We start from the raw sequence: 14,964 nt of genomic DNA, 5'->3' as shown, positions 1-14,964 counted from the left end.
CACGCCTGTAATCCCAGCACTTTGGGAGGCCGAGGCGGGTGGATCACCCTAGGTCATGAGTTTGAGACCAGCCGGACCAACTTGGTGAAACCCTGTATCTACTAAAAATACAAAAAAAATTAGCCAGGCCTGGTAGCAGGTGCCTGTAGTACATCCCAGCTACTCGGGAGGCTGAGGCAGGATAATTGCTTGAACCCAGGAGGCCAGAGGTTGCAGTGAGCCAAGATTGTGTCACTGCACTCCAGCCTGGGCAACAAGGGCAAAACTCCATCTCAAAAAAGAAAAGAATATGTACACACATACACACACATGCAGAAAATCACTATTACCACTGCCAAGAAAAAGGTGATGGTGGTAAAAATTTTCTTCTTTGTAAAATCTGTCGTTTTTATGCTTGAGTCTCTTTTTTATGACCATAAAGTAAATAATTTTAATTTAACAAAAGTAGCAATTTATCAGTTTAGAGATACTCTGACAAAGACAGCTCTATTGGCCTGGCGTGATGGCTCATGGCTGTAATCCCAGCACTTTGGGAGGCTGAGGAAGATGGATGACTTGAGCCCAGGAGTTCAAGATCAGTCTGGGCAACGTGATGAAACCGTCTCTACAGAAAATAAAAAAAATTAGCCAGGTGTGGTAGTAAGTGTCTGTAGTCCCAGCTAAGCTACTAGGGAGGCTGAGGTGGGAGTATTGCTTGATTCCGGGAGTCAGAGGTTGCAGTGAGCTGAGATTAAGCTATTGCACTCTAGCCCGGGAGACAGAGTGAGACCCTGTCTTAAAAAAAAAAAGGAGAGAAAGAGAAATAAAAGACAGCTCTACTGTCCTTCCAGTCACATTACTGGTGTAAATCAAAACCAACTTACCTTTTATCATCTTTAAAATATGGCTCCACAAATGCTTTCTGCTTGACTTTGTCTTGTTTATCACCATCAGCTATAAACAAAGCATGCACATTACAAACTAAACGTAGAATAATGGGAAATAATTAGCTAGCTTGGAAGAAAATGACATATTCAAACTTCCATTTTTATTGGGTTTCATGCTCCAGGCCTCTGAGCAACTCATTTAAAGTTTCTGTAACTACTTTTTTCATTCTTTTGCATATGCATAATAAGGAGGGTGCTGATTGTCTCATTTATCTCAAAATTACTCCACAGCTTAAAAGTCATTATCTCAGAAAATATTTTAGTTTAAAAGAAATACTCAGATGCCCATTATCATGATTTGACAAGAAACAACAACAAAAGACAGCTTTCAATATTAATTTTGGCTGGGCGTGGTGGCTCACACCTGTCGTCTCAGCACTTTGGGAGGCTGAGGTAGGTGGATCATCTCAGGTCAGGAGTTCCAGAGCAGCCTGGCAACATAGTGAAACCCTGTCTCTGCTACAATACAAAATTAGCCAGGCATGGTGACACGTTATAATCCCAGCTACACGGGAGGCTGCGGTAGAAGAATCACTTGAACTCAGGAGGCAGAGGTTGCAGTGAACAAAGATCAAGCCATTGCACTCCAGCCTGGCAAGAAAAGCAAAACTCCATCTCAAAAAAAATTTATATATATATTTTAGTTCTATTGATTAAACATTTTTTGCTTGTATTATTTTAAATTTACACGTAATTATACATCTTTACGAAGTGTGATATCCTGATATAATGTACACAATATGTAATGATCAAATCAGGATAATGAGCATATCTGTCAAACATTCAAAATCTGTGCTTTTAGCTATTTGAAAACATACAGTAAGTTGTTGTTAATTATAGTCACCACATAGTGCTATAGAACACTACAACTTAGTCCTTCTATTTAGCTTTTTGTTTCCTTATTTTTTTTTTTTGAGACAGAGTCTTGCTCTATCGCCCAGGCTGGAGTGTAGTGGCATGATCTCAGCTCACTGCAACCTCTGCCTTCTCCTGCCTCAGCCTCCAAGTAGCTGTGACTAGAGGCATGCGCCATCACGCCCAGCTAATTTTTTGTATTTTTGGTAGAGACTGAGTTTTCACCATGTTAGCCAGGATAGTCTCAATCTCCTGACCTTGTGATCTGCCCATCTTGGCCTCCCAAAGTTCTGGAATCACAGGCGTGAGCTACCACGCCCAGTCCCCTTATTTTTCTTAGAGATGGGGTCTTGCTATGTTGCCCAGGACAGAGTGAAGGGGCAATTCATAGGTACTGTACCACTACTGATCAGCATGAACGTTTTTACCTGCTCCATTTCTAAACTGGGCCAGTTCCCCCCTCCTTAAGCAACTTGGTGGTCTCCTGCTTCTAAGAGACTACCGTATTGACGCTAAACTTAATATGGACCATATCCCAGAACTCCAATACAGTACTACGCCAAGAACTCCAGGGCTATAGCTATCCTCCTGCCTCGGCCTCTTTAGTAGTTAGGACTATGGGTGCCTGCCACCTTGCTTGGATAGTTATATTATTTTTATATCCATTAACCAACCTTTGGCTATCCCCGCCTTCCCCACGTATAGTAACTGCTATTCTACTCTCTATGTCTATGAAATCAACTTTTTTAGCTTCTACATACGAATAAGAACATGTGGTATTTATCTTTCTGTGCCTGGCTTATTTCACTTAATATAATGTTCTCCAAGCCCATCCATGTTTGCACAAATGACAGAATTTTGTTCTTTTTAATGGCCACATTTTCTTTATTCAACTCTAAATAGACACTTAGGTTGATTTCCTATCTTGGCTATTGTGAACAGTGCTGCAGTAAACATGAGTGCAGGTATCTCTTTGACATACTGATTTCCTTTCCTTTGGATACACACCCAGTAGTGGGACTGCTGGATCTATGCTAGCTCCATATTTTTTGAGGAATCTTCATACTATTTTTCCATAATGGCTGCACTAATTTACATTCCCACCAATCCTGTTGATTTTTATTATGCAACTTTAAGGTAAGTTATAATTAGGGAATAAGCAGATTAAAGATTTTATCAGATAATCGGTGACAAAGATTAAGAACTTGAGCTCAGAACTTGGGACCTGACTCCTAAGATGTCTAGACTCAAATAGATAACTGCTAGCATTTACTCAAAGAATAAAAATTTACTGAGCATTGCGCTAAGTTCTGGACATACAATGTATAACAAGAGAGATGAGGTCTTCTGTCTTCATGGGGTTTATATTACAGTGAGGAAAACAGACATTAACCAAGCAGAGAGTTAAACATTAAGCAGGTAGACAGTTAAGGCTTATGTAAGAAAGCTCATGTAAGGTAGTAACTGGGTTAAGAAAATAAATATACAATAAATCCTAAATTATATGCCTGGGTGACTAGGAAAACTTAAAAAGTCTGAAGATTATTTGGCAGGAGGTAAAGGAAATTGGCCTAGACATACTACGTTTAAGCTGCAGAGACACAAAAGTATCTCACAGTACTCAGAAACCCAAGACTGAGATTCATCAGTCAAAACTAAAGATGCAGATTTGGAATCATTTTCAGAGGTGGAGTTAATAAAAGCCGTGAGAGAAAACAAGATGTGAGGGAGAAACAGTGTTGGGGATATTCTAGGAAACAGAAGTTGTGATAAATAAAAAGAACAGTGCAGCATCATCAGAAAAGCTAATTGAGAAGAAATTCTGGGATAGTCAATGTCAAATGTAACTTAAAACAAGGAACAAAAATGAATAAGTACATCTTTGCAAGAAAATATTCTTTTTCTTTGAAGTGAAATCTATTTGCAAAAGGTCCTTCTTGGGGGAAAAAGTATAATGAGCAGCTGTAAATTTTTATTACAATTATTTACTCGATGGAGTTCTTGCCATGGACTAAGCAAGGAAAAGCCTACTGTCCTCTATCTTTGGTTTAGGTCTCATTCATTTTTAAGTTAAGGGCTGTTGTTTTAAAAATGTAATGGAAACATAAGCATAATCAAGATTGTGCCACAGCAGAAGGTATGTTCACTTAAACCAGCATAAAACAATCTTTGCACTAGATTAAAATTTCAGACCAATTTAATCACAGAGAGAATAAGCAAAAATTACAATTTTCAATCCAGATTATCCACTTAGCTTTTCAGTTAGAGTATATTCTTTTTCTGATTGCTATCCTACATTACAAAATTACTGCTTCTCATGCAAGAGATTTTAAGACTAATACACATAGTTACATTAGGTATTTTGTTTGGTAAGATAAATCATTCACAGCAGAAAATAGATCTGAATTTATCTTTTATGAATTTTTTAATTTTTATTTTTTGAGACAGGGTCTCACTCTGTTGCACAGGCTGGAGTACAGTGGGTGGTTCGCTCAAGAAGCCACAACCTCCTGGGTGTTCAAGTGATCCTCCCACCCCATCCCCACAAGTAGCTGGGCCCACTGGTATGTGTCACCATGCTGAGCTAATTTTTGTAGAAATAAGGTTTTGTCATATTGCTCAGGCTGGTCTTGAACTCTTGAGCTCAAGCAATCCGTCTGCCTCGGCCTCCTAAAGTGCTGGGTCTACAGGTGTGAACCACTGTGCCTGGCAGGATCTGAATGTTCTACAAAATTTTTTCTTTCTACTGCTATTACAATTAATTTAATAATTAACAGAAGTTTCTCAAAATTTTTTATCAACTTTATGTATATTTAGGAAGAAATTTAATACCAAACTAAGATTAGTTTCTTAGTTCTAATAAATATTCTATAGCTATATAACATGTTAACATAAGGACAGGTTGAGTCAAAGGTACATGAGAATGCCAAACAATTTTCTGGAACTCTTATTAATGTAAAATTATCTCAAAATTTTAAAAAACTGAAAAAAATTTATATGTGAAACATGAAACTTTAATTGTTGAAACATCATCAAGCCTTTGTTAATTAGTTTGATAACTTATTAAATTCTGCAACTGAGAAGCCATAATTATAAAGAAAATAATCTTACAGTGTGGTTTCTTTGTGGTAGCAGACATTTCCTCCTCTTCATCTGCTGCTTGGGAGAAACTATCTGCCAAACAGGATTCATATTCTTCATGTGTTGTCTGATCAAACATATCTTCCAAGCTATCATTCATTTTTCTTTCTTCATCTATGTAAAAGAGCATTGGCTTAGGGCAACAAGCAAGCTTTTGCTTCCTATGCAGACCAACATGAAACTGCATTAACTGCCACACAATAATGGAATGCAGTCCTTAAAGACACTTCTTAAACCATGGTTGTTAAAATGTAGATTATATATTGAGTACTGAGCTTAATGCCCATGTGATGTAATAATATATACAACAAATTCCCATGACACGTGTTTATCTATGTAACAAGTCTTCCCATGTACTTGCAAACCTAAAATAAAAGTTTAATAATTTAAAATTCTTTTAAAAAAAGAAAAAAAAAATTGGAATTACAGGCCTAAAGAAGAGAGTATTCTTTAGTATTCTTGCAATAGATGTAACAGTGAATAGATGTAATATCGGTAGTGAAATGCTTGTAGACACATATGTAAAGGATAATTCTAAGAATGTTGGTTGTAAGCTGCCTTGTTAAGAGTGTTAAATTTAGTAAATATAAGTGAGTAACAAACTATAATGTATGTAATGAAGTGTTTAAAGGCATTTGTTTAAACCTTGATTATTACAATAAGGGTTGCAGGCCTAGCTGTGAAAAGTGATCTTTTGGTGTATAGATGTAATGCATGTAGTGAAGTGTTTGTGGACACATGCTAAACAGGATTCTAAGAATGTTAGTTGTAAGCTGTAATGCCGAGTGTTAATTCAGTTACTCTAAGTGAGTAACAAACTGTAATGTATGTAATGAAGTATTTAAAAAGACACTTCTTAAATCATAATTCTTATAATAAGGTTTAATTTTTGTAATTCGTGCATGAGGTAAGCATAAACTCCCAACTCTGGGAGTTTACAAAGGCTTTATGTTATGGCTTTAAATGTCCTTTATTCATGCTTTTTTTTTTTTTTTTTGAGACAGAGTCTTGCTCTGTCATCTGGACTGGAGTGCAGTGATATGATACTGGCTCACACCATGCCCAGCTAATTTTTGTATTTTTAGTAGAGACGAGGTTCCACCATGTTGGCCAGGCTGGTCTTAAACTCCTGACCTCAAATGACCCGCCTGCCTTGGCCTCCCAAAGTGCTGGGATAATAGGTGTAAGTCACCATGCCTGGCCTCTCATGCTTAGTTTTGTAATGAAGTAGCAAAAAAAGTATTTTCTTTAATCATCATTAGCATCTGGTAGTTTAGTATTACTAGAAATTAAAAATTCAATGTCATATTTGAAACGGAAAGTGATAAATTCATCGTCACAGATCTAACTACATTTCCCATTATATAATCACATTTTAAAAACACCAGTTGGCTAACAAATATGACAGAAAAGAGGTCTGCTGAGATTATTCTATATAATTATTACCTTTCCCAATCTGCAGCACTCTCTCATTCTTACCTTGCTTTACATTTCTCCTGCACTTACCATCATCTATCATATATGTAACTGCTTATTTCTCTCATTAGAATGTAAGTTCCCTGAGGTAAGTACTTTGGTTCTGTTTATTCGTTATCTTTAGTTCCTAAAATACTTCCTATTACAAAATTTTTGCTTGATATATATTAATGATTAAACATTTATTCTGCATGCTGAACGTCAAATTTGTAAATAAAATGTAACTTCTATGCACCAGGCACTATGCTAGGCATCCTCAGAGGATTCCGTATAAGCTATTTGTAAAATAACATGTTAAATTGCTGATTTATTTTTGTTTGATTTGTGATTTTGAAATACCTGAAGACAGAGAATATATCCTTGTTGTTCTATCAGAGCACCTAGTAAGTCTAACACAGAGTAGGCACATGAAAATTTTCTGAACTTAAATATTGGCAGTAATATAAAATTTTTATTGGTATATTTTATTTTTTATTTTTTTAAAGATGGGGTTTCACCATGATGGACAGGCTGGTCTTGAACTCCTGACCTCAGGTGATCCATGCATCTGGCCCTCCCAAAGTGTTAGGATTACAGGCGTAAGCCACCGTGCCCGGCCAGTATATTTCATTTTAAACCAATTCTAAATGCTGGAAAAGTTTTATCTTATGGGGTAGATTTTTTGTTTTTCAAATATGACCTCACTAATGTCTCTTATTTCATGTGCTGTTCTTACAACATGATGTCAACACTCCTCCCACTGAGTGTCACTGAGGGCCTGTTCATTTTGCTTTATGACTGTGCAGATCTTTGTGACGCTATGTTACCTCTGAGATCATAAAAATGTCACGTACTTCTGTTTTGTTCTCTTGGGGTGCTGACTCTGGGAACTTAGCCTTCATGTGAAAACGAAGCTCAAAGGAGCCTACATGAGTAAGCCCTGAGAATGAAAGAGGAGATGCCAAGCCATTTTCCAGCTGCCCAGCCCTCTGCTGTTTCAGTTCCAGCCACCATCTGCCTACAATTGCTTGAGACCCTGAAACAGAACTGATCAGCCAACTGAACTGAATTCCTGAGCCACAGAAACTATGAAGATAAGAAAATGATGCTGTTTGAATCCTCTCAGTTATTCAAGTGATTCATTCATTATGTAGTAATAGTATATATAGGACTTTATTAGCCAAAATTATCTCTATAATAACTTCCCCTCATTAGTCCAAGTGCTAATTTGTCTTTCACATGATACTTGCTTCAAATAAATTTGAGAAACTATTGTCTTCTGAATAGATTTAAAGCCTAAGTGGTCATACTTTAGATTTTCTCTTTTCTACCAAAGTGAGAAAAACATGATCAGAGGCTGGTACCAGGAACAAAATAATTTTAAAAGCAAAGTATCCTCTTAAGACAAGTTATTTAGTGTCATACAAACCATAAAATGACAATAAGCGACAGTGAAGGTTTTTTCTTTTAATAGGTATTGGCTTCTCTACCTAGACAACCATCTGCTTCATCATATGGTCTGTTATTTATCATTAAAGAACAAATAATTAAGGCAAAAACTACTAAAATTTTCTTTCATTTACTGCATTTAAGGCAGCAACAGACAAGCTGATTCAAAAGAAGCCAGGGCAAGACTACTTTATTTTTTGCTTTGAGGAGGTAGACTACAGAAAATTCACCAGAAGATAAGGAATGCACACCCACCCTCAATGTACTTGGCTTCTAACGATGATCACTGGGAAATGCTCTGCTTTTAGCACTGCTTCCCCATGTGAGGCCCTCACCCTTTACTACATAAGGGTAATAAATGACAACTGTTTCCAGTCTAGCTGTTCTCATGTCATGTGCCTCTACAGTTAGGAATGCTGCTAAGGTAGTGTTAACCAAAATTCTCCTATTGTTCTCATTTGTTCTGGAAAAATCAAGACTTTAGGTGAAGAATTAATCATTTCTCACTGTAAAGGGCTGTAGATCACTAATTTGGCCAAATTACCTTATCAGGAGAGGCGGAATATGGCAGATTAAGTCAGCATATACACTATGATTCTGAATGTTAATCTGTAAATCTGTACTAACACTTCTCAGTAGAATTCTCCTTTCTTTCCTCATCAAATTGCTTTAGAAAACATTAATTCTAACACAGGACTCAAGACTTGCTGTTACACCATTTATAAAAAATTGTCTAAACCAGGGATCAGCAAACTTTTTCTTAAAGGGTCAGAAAATATTTCAGCCTTGTGGGGCTATGAGGTCTCTGCACCAACTACTCAACTCTGTAGCTGTATGGAACAAACGACCATGGGCAATATATAAAGAAATGAACAAGGCTATGCTCTGGTAGAACTTTATTTATAAGACTGGTAGCTGGTTGCCATTTGCAAACCCCTGAAAGCCATATGAATCTTTTCTGAAATGAAATTATTTTGGTTAAATATGTATCTTTTTTTCTGACATACTGAAACTGAGCTTTCCTAAGAGGAACATAAAATTAACAGAGCAGGAAAAAACCTGGTTTATGATGAAGAGGTCACTTGAGCTCATCAGTGCAATCAATACAACTACGAACTTCAATGTTTTTATTAAAATAAAAAGCAAAAACAAAAACAAATCTTACTTGAACTTTTTTCTCCCTTCTGCTCTTGCTTCTTCATTTTTAAAAGAACGGTTTCACTAACCAACGTACAGTCCGTGTCCACTGTCTCTCCTCCTAATTTTGACTGACTGTCATCCTGAATAAATATTTTAAAATAAAATTTTTTTTAACAATTATTCCTTTATGGCCTTATATTTAATTTTTATAAAACATTTTGGTAAAATATATATAACATATATTTTACCACTTTTAAGCATTAAGCTATATTTACTTTTATACTTTACGAAAAGATAAAGATTTAGATTTTACTGCTTATAAAACATTTTAGCTTCAATATAATCAAGCCCAGGAAAAGAAGGACTGCTGCTAAAGAAAGGGAGAATTATTTACCACTGAATACCCTTAACTTTTCCTGCCTTTCTTTTCCAAACTGCCTCATAGTAATGAATATCAATGTACACTGAGAACAATTTCAAAAATTTAATTTAATTTCTTGATAGGCATATATTACTCAGTGAATGTTAAATCTTTCTTATTATATGCTGCCAAGTGAAAAGGAACTTCTGAAACTATACAGAACCTAAATACAAGGCAAAAACTATTTCCACTATGAATTTTAATTAAAAAAAAAATACAGTATTTTAAAAAATAGTCAACTTGAAAAATACATTTTATGGTACATGATTTTAAAGCTAATGAAGACGATGAATTATTTTAATGAAAAATAAAATTATTTAAGATATGTAGCATTTTACATTATTCTTATTTATTTATGAGACAGGGTCTTGCTCTGGTTGCCTAGGCTGGATGTGCAGTGGTGTGATCATAGCTCACCACAGCCTCAAATTCCTGGGTTCAAGGGATCCTCCCAACCTCAGCCTCCCAAGTAGCTAGGACTACAGGTATACACCACCACATCCAGCTAATTTTGAAATTTTCTGTAGATAGGGCCTTGCTATGTTTCCCAGGCTGGTCTCGAATTCCTGGCTTCAAGTGATTCTCTCTCTTCAAACTCCCAGAGTGTTGGGATTATATGCGTGAGCCACCACGCCTGGCCATTGTATTCTTTTAAAAACTATATTAATGTTTTTTAGCAAAGGACTTTAAACTCAGAAAGTATTATTACTCTTCAAAAAATACCATAAAGTTAGAAGAATAAGCATTTTTATTTTTTAATTTTCTGCATAAATAAATGTAGATTTTAAGAGGTATCCGATTATCTTAAGGTGATAGAGTGAGTCAGGGGAGGAGGCTGACTAACAACTCATTAGAATAAGAGTCAAATGAGTTTTGGTTTTACTTTTTTACTTACCTTTGTATCTATTACAGTAACATCCATTTTATACTGAGAAAGGTCTGCTCCCGGATCTATACTCCACTGGATATTTTCAAAGGATACATCTTAGGTAAGGGGAAAGAATATGCAATTAAAAAACTGATTTCAAAAATTCTCATCTCTTTAAAATATTATGGGACCTAAAGAATAGAAACTTTTTGCAAATCATATGTCTGGTAAAGGACTTATATCTAAGATATATAAAGAACGCTTACAGCTCAATAATAAAAAGACAAATATTCCAATTAAAAATGGGCAAAGGCTCTAAATAGACAGTTCTCCAAAGAAGATATACAAATGGCCACCAAACATGAAAAGATGCTCAACATCATTAGCCATCAAGGAAATACAAACCAAAACCACAATGAGAAGGCAAAAATCAAAAAGATATAACAAGTGTTAGTGAGGATGTGGAGATACTTGAACCCTCACATACTGCTGAGAATGTGAAACAGTGTAGCTGCTTTGGAATATAGGCAGTCCTTCAAAAGGTAAAATGTAGAGCTGGCATATGATCCAACAATTCCACTCCTATATATAATCCAAGAAAAACGAAAACATACATCCACACAAAAACCTGTATATTATGTTCATAGCAGCATTATTCATAATAGCAAAAAAGTGACAACTTAAATGTCAACTAATAAATGCCTAAAATACGGCATACTTATACAATAAAAATGTTAATAAAAAGAAATAAAATATTAATATATGCTTTAACACAGATAACTGAAAACATTATGCCAAGTGAAAGAAGTAAGTAACAAAAGAGCATATATTAAATGACTCAATTTATATGAAAACTCCAGAATAGGCAAATCTAGAGAAAGAGAAAGTAGATTCATGGTGCCTAGGACTGCAGAGGGCATATGGGAAGGAAAGTGATGAAAATGTTCTAAGCCTAGACTATAGTGATGGTTGTACAACTTTGTGGGTATACCAAAACCACTGAATTGAACATTTTAATGGCTGATTTTTATGGTATGTGATTTATATTTCAATTAAAAATAATTTTAAATTAAAAACTAAAACGTTTGTTGGGGTTTTCAATATATTTAGATATAACACACGGCAACACATAAAGTGTAGTTATAGAACAGGAAGTGGTACAACATTAACTCCAAGCAGACTGTTAAAGCCTACGTAGGTGTACTGTAATCCCTAGGGCAACCATGAAAAAATATTTAAAAAGCTAAAAAAAATCATGAATGAGAGTGAAAAAATGTTTTCATATAGAGACTAAAACACTCTCTGGAAAAACAACTAATGACTGTGCTTCAGGAAAAAGGGAAAATAAACCCAGAATAAAAGAATAACTTGTCAATGAAGAATATAAGAAAAAATACTACACTTGAACTATAGAAATGTTTGGTGGCTGAAAAAAAAAAAAGAATTCCTTTCTTAAAGATAGGCTGGGCATGGCTGGTTCATGCCTGTAATCCCAGCACTTTAGGATGACAAGGCAGGCAGATGGCTTGAGTCCAGTAGTTCAAGAGCAACCTGCACAACAGAGTGAAACCCTCTCTCTTCAAAAATAAAAAAAATTTAGCTGGGTGTGGTGGTTTGCACTTATAGACCCAGCTATCCAGGAGGCTGAGATGGGAGGATCCACCTGAGCCTGCGAGGTAAAGGCTGCAGTGAGCCATGATTATGCTACTGCACTCCAGCCTGGGTGACAGAATGAGACCCGGTCTCAAATAATAATAATATTAATAAAAGATAGCAAAATTATGAAAAGATGCATATATTAGGGCAAACAATGTTTTTAAAGGTGTTTAAAAACCTGTATAAATGTATACATGCATATATTTACAGATATACATGTATATGCAAAGAAAAATGACAAATGTCCTATGGGGTGAAAAACAAAGTTTAGATAATGACCTTTCTAATTTTTATTTTTTAAAATTCTGTACAGTTTAAATTTGTTAAAGCTTTTGTAAAGAAAATAAGAAATCAGTCTGGACACAGTAGTTCATGTTTGTAATCCCAGCACTTTGGGAGGCTGAGATGGACAGATCATGAGGTCAGGAGTTCAAGACCAGCTGGTGAAACCCGTCTGTATTAAAATACAAAAATTAGCCAGGTGTGGGGTACTGAAACACAAAAATTACAGGCAGGGGCCTATAATCCCAGCTACTCAGGAGGCTGAGGCAAAAGAATTGCTTGAAACCGGAAGGCGGAGGTTGCAGTGACTCGAGATCCAGCCACTGCACTCCAGCCTGGGCAACAAGAGTGAAACTCTGTCTCAAAAAAAAAAAAAACCCACACAAGAAATAACTATATAAAATAAGTATATCTATAAAATCATATATAAAAGTAGGTATCAAAAGATCTCAATTCATTTTTTCAAAAAGCACAAGGACAGAAAAATCACAGGTAAAATGATGTCAGAGAGAATCATCCTGTAAATACAGACACATGAAGGAAGAAACTTTTTTTTCCAAAAAAATTCAATCTATTTAAAAAAGTAAATAATGACATTCAATTTAAAGTCATTAAAAAAGTGGAGATCCTGTTTATGTTGTACACACCTTGGTTGTTTTGTAGAGATTTTATTTTACCAATTCTACATGGATTTAACTGAAGCACTGATGCAAGTTCACATCCTCCATGGACTGACCTGGTCTTAATTTTTATTGGCTCATGAGAACCAGCACCCTAAAACAGAAATAATTGTCAGCTCTAAATAAAATCACAAGCAACCATCTTAATCAAAATCCTTGAACATTCAACAAACCTTCATGTCTTCTAAAACATTCTCTGTCTCCAAACTTTCACGTGGACGTAGAGGAATTTTAAAGACAGCATTTTCTTCTTTTATCTGTAATGCTGGTTTATTGTCTGGAGAGAATTTACTCAAGGGCTGAAGGATGATGCATTCCTGTAAACAGGGCTCATCTGGGGAATCTCTGGGCAACGTGCAGTTGCTACCTGAGGCCTTACGGCTTGAGGAAAAACCCTTTGGAATAGGCTTCAAAGCCTCATAAAGAGTCACTTGCCTAAATCTGGTTTTAGAGGTCTCACTTCCTTGGCTTTTCTCTTGACGCTGAACAGCTGAAAATCGATCAGACAGATCCAGAGGTTTATCCATCACACAGTCTCCATTCATGGAAAACTGATTATCCAATGGAAAAGGGAAAGCATTTTCTTTATCAAAAGAAGCTTGGGGGCAGTTTACTTCAAGTTCACTTTCTTCCTCACTTTTCTTCCTTTTGGATATTCGGCCTCCCAATGATTTCAGAGGCTCCAAATGTTTATCAGTGTTAGAATCTTTAATGTGATCAGTCCTATCTTGTTCACCTGTGGATTCACTTACATTTTTATTTATAAGTATCTGTTTATTAGAAGATGACTGGTTAATGATCTTGTTTACTTCAGACCCAAGACTATGACGTGTGAAAAGGGCACTATCTTCAGATTTTGATCTAGTTTTTTCTAATCTAGAAATGAAAGTGTTGCTAAAAGGAAGTGTTTTCACATGATTTTTTCCCCCAGTTTCTAAAAGAGAAGGGGACAAACTTGTATTCAAATCTAAAGTACTTTTCATACTAGAGATAGCTCCAAATACAGGAGATGACACTCGAGTAGGCAATTCTTCTTGAGGAGGAGTCTTTGAAGGAGAATCTGAAAATCTAAATAAAAAGTGATAACAACTCTTTAATACAGAATGAATAGTAAGGTCTTATCTTCCTATTAGAGGTAAATGATTAACTAAAATTTAAGACAAGGTACAGCTTTTGGCTTCTCTTCATTTAGATGACGAAAGAGAAGAGGAAAAGCAGAGGAAAATGACATAGGACCTATTTCTTAATATCGTAATATGCACTTTAAAAAAAATTTTTCCTAAGTACTTTAAATAACTTCATCATACAAAAAAAAAAATCATCTTTTGCCAGGCACAGGGGCTCATGCATGTAATCCCAGAACTTTGGGAGGCCAAGGCGTGCAGACCACTTGAGGCCAGAAGTTTGAGACCAGCCCGGCTAACATGGTGAACCCCATCTCTAACAAAAATACAAAAATTAGCCAGGTGTGGTGGCACACACCACTAATCCTAGCTACTTGGGTGGCTAAGCCATAAGAATCACTTGAACCTGGGAGGCAGAGGTTGCAGTGAGCTGAGCCTGGGTGACTAAGACTCTGTCTCAAAAAAAAAAAATCATATTTTAATAAATTCCACTGAGCACCTAAGTTCTTTGGTTTCGACATTTTATCGTGAGTAACTCCAAGAAACAAAATTCTAACACTACAGAACTAAACATAAATTAAGACTCAGCCTGTCTCTAGCAGAGAAAATCCTGTAGAAAGAGCAGTAACTTTTAGTTTGAAGATGTGGGCTGGTTAAGATCTCTGGCTCTACCTCTTAATAGCTATGTGGCCTTAAACAACACATTTAACTTTTTTTTGGAGTTGCATTTCTGTCATCTTTAAGATAAACCAAAAAATGGGGATAACAAAATTTACTTTAATGAGTTACTAAGATGACAGATTAACTGTGATGCATATATATCTAAAAACCAAAAGCTCTTTTAAAAAGCAAAATGCTAAATAAATACAGATACGGTGACCCTCCTTATCTGTGGGTTCTGCATCTATAGATTCAATCATGTGGCTAGAAAATAATTTGCTCTTTTAAAAAACATATTGCTACATAA

The 14,964-nt window shown here is 35.8% G+C and overlaps 1 protein-coding gene across 24 annotated transcripts in view; it reads right to left on the bottom strand.

Annotated features, from left to right (window-relative positions):
• Positions 1-14,964, bottom strand: part of RBBP8 (RB binding protein 8, endonuclease) — a 116,858-nt gene that overhangs the window by 17,898 nt on the left and 83,996 nt on the right. For all 24 annotated transcript variants that reach the window (XM_035270730.3, XM_078347882.1, XM_078347873.1 and 21 more), the window contains 6 exons: positions 13,047-13,941; positions 12,841-12,967; positions 10,283-10,371; positions 8,992-9,106; positions 4,893-5,036; positions 864-933 (listed from right to left, as the gene is read on the bottom strand). In XM_035270730.3, coding sequence (XP_035126621.2) covers positions 864-933; positions 4,893-5,036; positions 8,992-9,106; positions 10,283-10,371; positions 12,841-12,967; positions 13,047-13,941 — 1,440 coding nt within the window. The remainder of the gene's footprint in view (positions 1-863; positions 934-4,892; positions 5,037-8,991; positions 9,107-10,282; positions 10,372-12,840; positions 12,968-13,046; positions 13,942-14,964) is intronic.

This window comes from Callithrix jacchus, chromosome 13 (assembly GCF_049354715.1).
Source record: "Callithrix jacchus isolate 240 chromosome 13, calJac240_pri, whole genome shotgun sequence".
NCBI classification, from domain to species: Eukaryota; Metazoa; Chordata; class Mammalia; order Primates; family Cebidae; genus Callithrix; species Callithrix jacchus.
The sequence above is the reverse complement of the archived record's forward strand: the minus strand, read 5'-3'. Positions and strand labels throughout refer to the sequence as shown.